Source organism: Eufriesea mexicana, unplaced genomic scaffold (genome assembly GCF_001483705.2).
Source record: "Eufriesea mexicana isolate 0111107269 unplaced genomic scaffold, ASM148370v2 scaffold474474812, whole genome shotgun sequence".
Taxonomy (NCBI): Eukaryota; Metazoa; Arthropoda; class Insecta; order Hymenoptera; family Apidae; genus Eufriesea; species Eufriesea mexicana.
The window spans coordinates 137,217-149,201 of NW_016907966.1; the positions used below are offsets into that span (position 1 = coordinate 137,217).

At 25.6% G+C, this 11,985-nt stretch overlaps 2 protein-coding genes across 2 annotated transcripts; one reads left to right on the forward strand and one right to left on the reverse strand.

Moving 5' to 3' along the window:
* The first annotated feature begins 2,324 nt into the window (after window positions 1-2,324).
* LOC108549381 (uncharacterized) lies at window positions 2,325-5,948 on the forward strand. The gene is made up of 5 exons (XM_017902735.1): window positions 2,325-2,379; window positions 2,831-3,039; window positions 3,131-3,397; window positions 5,129-5,302; window positions 5,883-5,948. Exons 2-5 carry the CDS (start codon window positions 2,932-2,934, stop codon window positions 5,889-5,891), a joined length of 558 nt encoding a protein of 185 aa, XP_017758224.1. The 5' UTR covers window positions 2,325-2,379; window positions 2,831-2,931; the 3' UTR covers window positions 5,892-5,948.
* A 2,354-nt stretch (window positions 5,949-8,302) lies between these two features.
* LOC108548713 (thiamine transporter 2) lies at window positions 8,303-11,417 on the reverse strand. Its single transcript, XM_017901797.1, has 6 exons — window positions 11,295-11,417; window positions 10,737-11,121; window positions 9,973-10,392; window positions 9,526-9,718; window positions 9,311-9,449; window positions 8,303-8,467 (listed from the first exon to the last, which is right to left on the reverse strand). The coding sequence occupies exons 1-6, from the start codon at window positions 11,415-11,417 to the stop codon at window positions 8,303-8,305; spliced, it is 1,425 nt and encodes a 474-aa protein (XP_017757286.1).
* Window positions 11,418-11,985: the final 568 nt, after the last annotated feature.

Here is an 11,985-nt window from a genome sequence, read left to right on the forward strand (position 1 = left end):
TTCTTCGATAATCTGCTTGCACGATATTGGACATTCCCAAGTCTAATCCTGGACGAAGACGCAGCTTCAGTTTTCTTGTTCGTATGCATTTATACCTGTACTCTGGCAGCCAGCAAAATACATGTAAGACGCAGGGAAAATCCCAGTGAAGTTGACGACTAACACGACCTTTGTTTACACAATGGCAGAACTATTGTATTTTCTTCCATTTTTTTCATTACAATCGTCTCGACGTCTGTAATCTCGTACTCTTTGTTAATCCGTTAATCTTTTGCGGTCGACGTCCGCAATATTCCCGGAAATTCTCGTTTATCAACGGCATTAATTTACAGCACGTACATTCGCAATTCGTAACTTGTTGCTTTGATCTTTTCGACTAAAATTGAGGAAACGTATGTTAGTTCTGCAAACGCGATGACAGTTTATCGGGATAGAAATGAATTATGTACACAGGATGGTTCTAGTAACTCGTAAAACGATTCAGTGCTTACAGATCTTTGAAAGGATAAGGTATCTCGCGAAGTATCGAGTTATTCGTTGAATTTTATGTTACACGTTATTATTCCATATATGATTTTTCGTTAACTTTGAATTTGTAAAAATAAGAATAAATATATTTATGATGATTCAGTGTGATTGTCGAATGAAATAAAACTAAATATACACAATAGTAAACGAATATAAAAATATACATTTTTTATATTCATTTACAAAAGAAAGCTCAGATATTATATATAACAATTTGTAAAAGTGTACATAATTAATATTATATGCCATATTTTATAATAATGAAAGTTAATATTATAGTCTGACAAATGATTAAAATGATAATCATTCATAACCTATTACATCAGAACATTGCATATTATTTTCAATTGTATTTATAATTTTTTATATGCCGAAGAAGTAGTACTACACAATTTATATCGTATTGGAAATTCCATTTATATTCGATTCACAGAAAAACATAATGCATCATTGTAAATAGTCAACATCGAATACATACATATATAAAATAACGTTTATTATTTACACATCTTAAAACCAAACATCGAGCAGATTTTTAATTCTTTTTAAGTGAAAACATCATTATGATACCGTTTTCTCGGTAAGCGAACAAATTCGTTGCGAAACGATTCACTCTCGGACTTATTCTCGGACTTATTCTCGGCTTTTTATTTCGGTGAAAATTGCACGAGTCTCGTTACGTAAACAAAGTCATCCGTAAAATCCACTTTCTTTAACAAGAATCTTCAAAATTCGTGCAGTCGCTATAATATGCATTATACTCCACCAACAGTATCTATTGCTATTGTATAAACTCATTCATATGTGGTTCAAGTGAAAGTTCATTAACAATCTTATTATCACTGACTAAACAACTTATTAATATTGAGAAATATTAAAGATTTAATAGTGTAAGTTGGATCTATAATACTTACTATTTATCGTTTGTTTACATACAAAATGAAAAAATGCAGAAGATTGATTCTCACAGAATTGGTAAGTTTTAAAATAAATATATTTTTGTGCTGAAAATTGACTATTTCATCAAACTTAATTATAAAAAAATTATAATTTCATTTAAAAAGATAAAATTAACCTATAAAAGAAATGGTTTTCCTGTAGATGCACACATATGGTTATAAATTGACTAGCTGAATCGAATGGTGCATTAAAAAATATATGATTCCATTTAAAAAACCAAAGTTAACTTCTGTATAACCTATACACATTTCTTTATTCCTTATCTGAAATATTTTTTCAATTTAGCGAATGATTTAAAATTCGTCTCTATAGATTAAAATTGGACAGCCTGTATACGTAATTTTTGATTTATTACTTTAAGTAACGAAGATACCGTAAAAGCTAGAACTATAAAAACACACCGTAAATGGTTTTATGTCGAATATAACGCTCGTAAACAGCAGTAATTATGGTGGAAAATTTCTTGAAAACCCCTAGACCGTAGACACAATTTAACAACGTTCAATAAATTACGAAACGTAGTATTCTTCCGATTTTCCTGCAATCTTGTCATTCTTGTTGATTTATAGGTTCCAAATGAAATTTCCTGCCCAGCTAATTGCCTATAAATTACACCATTTATCGCTGGAACAAACAATAGAGATTATCTTGATACAATTACTGTTCAATAAGATCCTAGTTTCCGTGTGGTTTCCTCCCTGTGGAGATTTCCTTTTTCCTGGCAATTACGTTGATTTTTACTGTGATAGTTGTTATGATTAATTATATCGTATAAGCATCGATAAACTACTGTATTCAAGAGCTTCGTGCAGCGGACAACTTCATGGCATAAACACATCGTACAACATAGAACTTCATGGCTAAATCGAAAACAAATATGTAATATTATATGTATGTACGTACATGACATTGAAAGATTGTGAAAGTATTTTACATTACAAGAAAATAATATTCTGATGTCATATTATAAATAAAATCAAAATTTTGTAAATTCTTTAAAGTAAATAATTCGATATTGATGATCAAAGTAAATAAAATTTAATCGAAATGGTACAAATATTTTGATATTAATAATGTGCGATTGTAGCCTTTTATTACAATTTTATTACATTTTTAACCAAACATATGTTTGCAGAAAGAAGCTAATTTAGTCACTCTCTTTTTCCCTTTTTTCGTGTTTAATCATGTTTAATCTGTGTACGGTAGAAAATATTAAAATTTAGAGAACGATATAAAGTGTCTTTTTCTGTGAATAGAAACTGATAAAATTATTCGAAGTTATCAAATTTTATTCGCAAATATCGAATTACGAACAAAGACTAATTTTTGAATAACATTTCAGATATCTTATTAACATCTTTCTGAACATCTCTGTTAATCAATTACAATGTTCTGTTTACGTCATACACGAAGAAAAGTGTTTTGCAAGGACCCTATTCTTCTATGTTAAAACACATAATAGCAGTCGGATATGTCATCATGTGTACGACGTTCGCCTATTCCAAATCGGTAAAAACCAAGATCAAAACTGATCAGCTGAAAAAAATACAGGTTAGCTTCCCTTAAGGTTTTCAATAGCCAAAAATAGAACACATGAACATAATAAAGTGTACATATTACATCATTCGTCTTTTCGTTTCAGCGCCATGAAGACTTCATTAAAACAACAGATCTGCTAAATTTGGATTCACTGGTTACAGAAGTACCAACCTTTAGCGACAGAACCTCATTGAAGATGTTGGAGGATATCACAGCCAAGGTTTGGAGAACCTTACCTGTGATCAGCATACCTCAAAGTTGGATACTCGCATACTGTATGAAACACACTGAAATTTCTGAAAACATTGAAAAAGCGAGTATACAATGTCAATACGATGGAATAGACTGGGGTTGCACGTTTATCGAATTGGTAAAACACCAAAACCCATAATACGAGTATCGTAGTTTCGTCTTATAAAGTTACATATATGTACTTCGCAATTTTATGTTTGTTATAAGGAAAGACAAAATTTTCTGCGCTCAAGGTTACAGAGTCACTTTTCTCTTTATTTTTGTTTGCTGTAATTATTAAAAATGTTGAATTTGTAAAATTATTAACTTCGATTAATACACGTAATTAATGCAGTATCATTATAAAGTAAAACAGAAAAATCACGAATAAAATTAGTAGAAGAAACGTAACGTTACAACAGTAGTAAGAATGGTAATGGTAATATTTAGATTAATACCAAAAATTGAGTTCAATGAAGAATCCTTTTCCATAAATAAAACTTTTACTTTTAAAGATAAATTATTCATTTCAAAACATTGTATTTATAATGAAAGACATTACAAAATATCGTAACAAATGTTAAATCAGTTCACACTGTATAAAAGGAATCTGAAAATGTTTTATTTTAAGACACTAAACCGTTGCAAAATTTTAGTATTATTTAATACAGAATTGTGCACAATCTTCTTGTCACTTCTATATTCTTATAATTAACATTTCAGATTCGTGATTTATGATAACGCAAATTTTGAAACATAAAATCTAAACGTTTGCCAGAGGTAAATTCAAACAAAGGGCAAGGTGTAATTCATATGATTTTGTTGGCACCCAATGTTTTGTCATACTAAAACTGCAAACAGTATTTCAATCTATCTGAATTTCGATTCTTTGCCAAAAGATAACAAAACAATGAACATTTATTTTTGTTTATATCAACTGTGCTTAAAATATAGGTGTCTGTATTAAATTAATAGATTAAGCAATTTATTTTAAACTTACATCGGAATGTGAATTTATATTTTTATATAACGCGACGAAAACTAGGAAAAGTTATTAAAATTAAGAAAAAGCTGTATAACAGTCAACAAAATATTACATTTTCAGTAATAATTAAGGAAAAATTCGACAGCACCGACAATCTTACAATACCGACAAAATTATACTTTTGTTCATTGTTTTTCGATTTTATGAAGCATTATGTGAGTATGTTATAGGTCCGTGCGTTGAAAGTTATTTTTCAACATTCATATTTTGGATTTTTAGATAAATAACTGATTAAATTTTTTTGTATGTACTTGTAATCTATTGAGAATAATGAAACATTCTAATTTTGCAATTTTTTATGTACATTGATACCTCATGATCTAAGATGTTTCGATGTGTTTGTCGTGTAACACCGAACTAGTACTGCCTATACTAGTGTCGACCGAATTTTTTTCAATCAGTAAGTGCAATCTGTTCGTGACTCAAAATAAATTAGAGAATAAATCTTTTGGCTTCCTCGCAGAAAAATGTTTCAAAAAAAAGGAAAATTAGTCAAGGGAGAACACGAGTGCAGCCTTAAAATTGCTTCTTGGTAAATGCACAGATCAAGAAAGTATCTATATTTTACTTGGGGTGCATATAAAAATAAAGTTTAAGTTTATATATTTTGTAATTCGATATTCCATAATTAATCGATTAGATCTAGAAAATCGATGACGATTTACTTTTTTCGAATTTAAATTCCATCAATTCTATTCCAAGGTATAATGACAAAACTTTTGAGTGTCGGTACTGTCGGATTTTCTCCTATAATATTATTTTTAATTATAAGTTAATAAGTATTTTACGAAATTATTATTTCATTGAATTATAATTGATAATCAGGGTGGAGGAGAAAATGATTTTAATATGGGAAAAATCGTGTCATCTTTTAATGATCTTTCTGATCGCGGATTAAAATCAAAATTGCTTCATGCAGCTGAAGTTTGTGGAAAACTCTGGCAAAGATACAAAGAAGTTCAGGATAGAAGATTAACTCGTATGCGATTAAACGTACATGTGAGTCAGTCAATAAGTTCGTCAGTAGTTAATAAGTTTTTTAATATTTTTTTCCCATGAAGATAAAGAACAGAGAAAAGAAATTTTCGAAGAAGAATGAAAATTTACGTTATTCAAGAATGGCAAAAAAGGATTTTAAAAAGGCAAAGGAAAAGAAACGTGACAAAGAAATAAAGAAAAAGAGACGTACAGTCAAAAAAATGAAAGCCATTGAACAGAAACTACTAAATAAAATTACAAGACTTGAAACTAAAAGTATAAAAATATAATATAACACAAATAATTTTACAATAGTCGTACCAGATAATACGAGTTAAAAATTCTCGTCCAATGATAATGTTATATTTTTGATATTTTTATTTATTTATTAGTCGATTTATTTCACATTATACTTTTCCAGGGCAATAAAAATTTAACTTATGTTTTCGTTATATTAACATACTATCTATTTTTGTGGTGTGTAATGATTAGAAAATACATTTAAAAAAATCAAAATACTCATTTCATAATTAGAAGCATTAAACAAATTTCAAAGTCGAGACCTTATATATAGATAATTATATAAAAATCATTCTTTCAGAATTGTTAAACCCAAAAGAAGAATTGGAGCTTAACAGATTGCATTTAACAATGGCAAAAACACCGCAGATCAACTTAGAAGAATATTCTCTAGCGGATGGTCGAGCTGAATTATCCAGTCTTCAAAAAGTAGGATTTTGCTTGGTGCAACAAGCTGCAAAAGCCTGTGAACCTGTTGTTCTCGATGCGATTCAAAGATTAATGTAATATAGCTTTACATTAATATCATCTAATAAACTTTAAGTCGTGCATTTATCACTCATATATATAAATATTTATTTTCGTCTAAAACTTATTCGTTTGTATTTTAAATTAATTTTAAATACATATAAAAATAATTATGTTATACATCTAATAAACTATATGTATATTTATCCTATCAATTGAAGAACATTACCAGATCAGTGTTATAAAATTCTTAACTTTTTGACAATTATTTATATATTTTAAGTTCAAATAAAAAGTTCATTGATAGTTTTACTTAAACTATACTACATATATGTATACACGTATATATTATAGTAGAAATCTGCAAATTAGAAAATCCTAGATTTTACCGTATATACATGTGAATATTATTGTAAAAACCCAAATATTGAAAAATCCTAGGGTTACCAGTAAATTCTAGAATTTACTTACTTTAAAGGCATACTTTCAATTAATCAAAACAAACTTTTACCAACTGTTGTTGGTAAATCCCAGCATTTATAGAAATGGTTTAGTAAAAAACCAAAATAGAAGCGTTTACAAGCTGTTTTTTGACATTTGTCGTTTCATTATGATAAATGTTAAATTTTACCAGTAAAATCTAGGATTTATCAATCTTCAGAGTCTTATAGTAACATATGTATATACTATTTTTGCTATGAATGAATTTATTTGAATACTGACAAATTCGACTATATCGACTAAATTTTGATAAAAAACAATATCTTTTATGTATTATGTATATTTATAATCATATAGTTTCTGTGCAAATTTTTCAACCCATTAAAATATTTGTATAATGTTAATAATAATACTGAGTATAATAATTCTCTATCATCATAGTAAGTCAATCTTTAATCTATTAAATAATCTTTAAAATATCGCCTGAATAAGTTATCACAGTTTTTGTGTAATATTAATATAGGAATGCCATTGATGTTATCACTATGTAATGGTCATATTTTTGAGATATCGAATACAGCTATGACACAAGGCACTATCGCAAATACATATTATGATAAATTAAATTCAAGTATATTTGAAGTATATCCTGTACTAATTTCGTCAAATTTGGTACGAGTAATATACATATATAATATGTATATTATTAGAGATTGAAGAAAAAGAATAAGATACATAAAAATACACATAACTTTTATTAATTGGAACATTTATATATATAAACACATCCAAAACATATACGAAAAATCGCATATACACAATCTTTTATTTTATATACATATGTGTAAATACTAATTAATCACTTTTCTGTAGATATTACAAATTTGCTTAAAAGACACACTGTTATTGGATAAATTACATATGCACTTAAACGATTGTAATAATTATCCTTGTATGTTTTCAAAAGTAATCGAACTGAAATCTGTAGTATCTATAATACGAAATGATACAATGGATGATACAGTTAACCAAGAATTCAAACAGAGTATACAGGATTGTTCAGCTTGGTGGAAATTATTCAAACATTTCGACAAGAATGCAAACCCTCGACGCGAGTTAGGAAGATGCCTATTCCAAACGTTCTCATTTGTAAGTCTTTTAAACAATAAACAAGTAACTTTTTGAACAATTAAAAAAATGAATGATTTGAATAATTTAAATACAAAGAATTTGTATTTTAAAGAATTATTTTATATTTTTAGAAATGTAAAGAATCCGTAATTGATAAAATAAGATTACTTTTAATTACTAAAGACGGAAGATAAATGTACTGCCTAAATCACAAATTTCTTATAAAAACTTTATTTATTAACAAATAAAATTTTAATATGTTTCTTAAGTATATATAATTATATAAATATAATTTTAAAACATTAATTTTATAGGAATCATTGATATTAATATTTTCTACATTCTGTACAAAGTCATGTAATTCATAAATATTTATGTATCTTCTACAGTATATCAGTTTTTTCACAATACTTTATGTTATAACATAATTTGTAGTTACATCATAATTTTCACTTATTTTTATGTAAAAAAAAACACTAAAATATAATACTGCATTTTATCTGTATTTAAAATAAGGTAATAAAAAAATATCTAAATTATATAACAATGTTTTAAAAATTGTTATAAAAATTTATCTATTTAATAATCTTTTTTTAAATTATTATATATCTAAACACTAATATTACACTTCCAAAAAAAATAAATTTTGATTAATTCAATTCCTAAAAATCACAGAACTTGTTAAAGCTTAGTAATTTTGGTAACTGTTTCATCTTCAGTGTTTCTGTTATCCTTTGCCCATATTTTAAATCCTGTGCCTTTCCTACAATGCTGTATGATATTTAAACTGCCTACTATCATATAAAGTATTGATAGGGCAATAAAATAACCACCATAAACAAAATACTAGAAAAAAGTATAATGTAAGATTTTTCAGTGTTACAAGTAGAAATCTAATTGGCTAATAGACCTCATAAAAAGGAATATAAAAACTTTAATAAATATATATCTAGAATATTAATTATTATTTATCATTGTTATCATCATATAATAGTTTCTTATTTTAACATATATATATTAAATTTCACGTTTCTCATATATTGAACATATTCATGTTATATGAGTTTTAATAAACTAAAGTTTTATATAATTTAAAAAAAAATCAAGTAGCTATATCTGTGATTATAGGTATATGGTACTACAATAAAAGACCATACTGTATAAAAATGCAAGTGATTTTGTATAAGTATTACACTTGGAATATATTAAACTAGAATTGTCATATTAACACTTTTTGTTATATGTATAAGTATTTAAAAAAACTCTACCTTTTGATAATTTTATGTTATAAAAGTTAGAAATACCTATTACTATTACAATATATTATTCTATTAAATATATTGTTTTAAAATTATTAAATCATACGTTATTAGTATCGAACATGACACTTATGGAAGTTAATAGTATTATTATAAATAAGTTAAATCTTCCTAATAAATAAAATTTAACTGCAAAATTATTACAATTATATCTTCACAATGAAATTTAAAAATATTGTAATTTATAATTAGAAAAAAATATTGTATAAATAAAATTAATAAAATAAACAATATAAAATTTCAATATAAATTATTCTTTAATTAATATTTATTAATATTTTTTCTATTCATTTTTATGAGTTTCCTCAGCTACCAAAGTTTATATAATTATGAAACATGTGTTTAATATACATTTAAAGAACAACCTTACCTGAGATCTCAGATCTAATTCTAAATTCCCATTCACTACTATAGCTGTTAATACACTTTGCAATAATAGTGCAAAAAAAGTGTTTATACCAAATATTAAACCATAACTATCTTCTGATATACATTTTGCAACTTCAAAGCTATAAATTGTACATAAAACATTAAAATATAATCTATTATTCTATTTTTAATATGTAATTTGATGTGAAATTGAACCTTGCAACAGTAACCATTGTGTGATAAATGATTCCAAATATTATATATGCTGCATATAATAACCAAATATTATAACTATATGAAGATATCACTAACAAAATCCCTTCCACAAAAGACATAAATGATACTATTACATCTCCAATTAAAAACCAATTAAGTGGTACCTTTCCAATGCAGAAAACAGTTATTGTACCTATTAATAAAAATAAAATTATTATAATTCAGTTTATCAAATTGAAATTCAAAATCATGTAATATAAAATGTTTAGATGAAAAAAATCTTATGTAAATTATATAAAATGTTTATTTCCAATTAGTGGACCCTATTTATTAAAGCTAAAATATCATATTTTATCATAGATATTAATTTATTATATTTTTAGATATTATTATAATTTAGATATTAATTAAGCTGTACTAATTATGTTATAAAAAATAATTTTTTACCTATAATTGTATACAAAGAATCTACAGCTCCATTATAAATTTTATCTCCAGGTAATACTGTAGTTTTCCACAATAATTGAATATAACTAATAACTTGTAAATATCCACAAGTTGAAAATGACCACCATATTGACCATTTTACAACATGACTATTTGAATATGCTTCTAAAAAATCTTTCCATAATAAAAGGTAAACTTCTTTGACTTTATGCACCAATGAAACATTTGTGTTGGGAGAAGAACACACATTTTGTTGTTCAGGTATGTGCAATTTTTGATTACAATTTTTTTGTTGCAATGTAGTTATTGCATTCTGTGTTAAAGAAACACAATTTGCATGATTGCTACCTTTTCTATGAAAGTAGATAGATTGACCAACTGAAGGTAAAAAAAATGACCATATTGTTGCAAATGTAATAGCTGAAAAGTAAAAGTTTTGTCATGTAGTAAATTATAACTTTATCAATTTTTTTGCAATAGTTATAATTTATATAATTTTAAATAAAATAAATATATTTATTACAAATACAATAACAAAATTTAAAAATAAGATAAAAATTAAACTTTTTGCAATTTGTCTTCTTTTTTAAATTTAATAATTTAATTTAAAAACTTGAGAAAACAAAGAAGTTCTTGCAATTTAACAACATTCGCAATGTTACTGATAAAATTTAATACACTCCATTTTTATCAGTGGGCATTAATATAAAAATTGTAATTTCTATTTTATATAGATATTTAAATAAATACACACAAATAATTACCTGCTACTGTAATATAATTTAATTGATGATAATTTAATATATCAAAAGATACTGTTAATTGGGCAATAATACCAGACATACAACGACCAAATAAACATGCTGCTTTTGTATGACTAGTTACTTCTTGATAGTGTTTTCTGTCAACTTTAGCATAGATATATGTATAATATGCAACCTCTGTAGAAAGAAATAGGCCATAAAAACATTCTACAATTTGCATAATCCAAATATCTTGTCCAAGTACTAATAAAAGAAAAGTAGTAGCTCCAGAAAGACCACACAAAATAATTATAGGTTTATATTGTACAAAATCTGTTATTAAAAATACAATAACTAATGTTGCAAAATTGGAATATGTGCTAATAGGAAATATTTCTTGATTTACCTGAAAAATAATGATAATTTTATGAAATTTTATGCTACAAATATGTTTCATAATTATTATTAAAAATGAAATAAAATTCTACAGCATATATAGAATTTATTATATTGTCAAATTAAATAAATTTTTGCATAATTTCTATAATTACACGAATTTATTATATATAATATATTTACTTGAATATCTGTAAAATTTTTCCATGGTCCTACTAAATAATCAGTTATGAAAGATTCTGAAGGTCTAAATTCTTTAAAACAACCAAATACACACAAAATACATGAAATTATTAACCACTTCATGCTAATAATATTTTCCTCTTCTGTTTTGCTTTAACTTTATTTCTTAGATTCTATTGTGTAATATTCTTTCAACATCTTTTTTTGTCACATGTCATACTTATCACTTTCAGACTATTCAAAAAATATATGTATTATAAGTTTACAAGAAAAAACAATTATTTTAATTTTGCACTAAATACTTTGTTGCTAAAATTTTATCCAACATTCATACATATGGGATTATTTTTCTATGATATTAATTTTATTAATGTTATTTATTATTATTTCCAATATTCCAATAATATATTATAACTAATAAAATTTTATAAGATTTTGATTCTTCTTTATAATATACTAGCAATTAAAATTTTTTAAATTTATTATATGTGCTGAACATTAATTTTGACCCTATTTATATATTATAATCTTAAACGATGTTATTACATTAAAACCGAAATTTGCACTCACGCTTATAGAATACTATCAATCGCGACGTTATGTGATACACTGCTTTGAATGTGAACTGCTCTGAAAGATCGAACTCGGTGGATGACAGATGAGGGCGCAACGATCTTCCCATATAATAAGA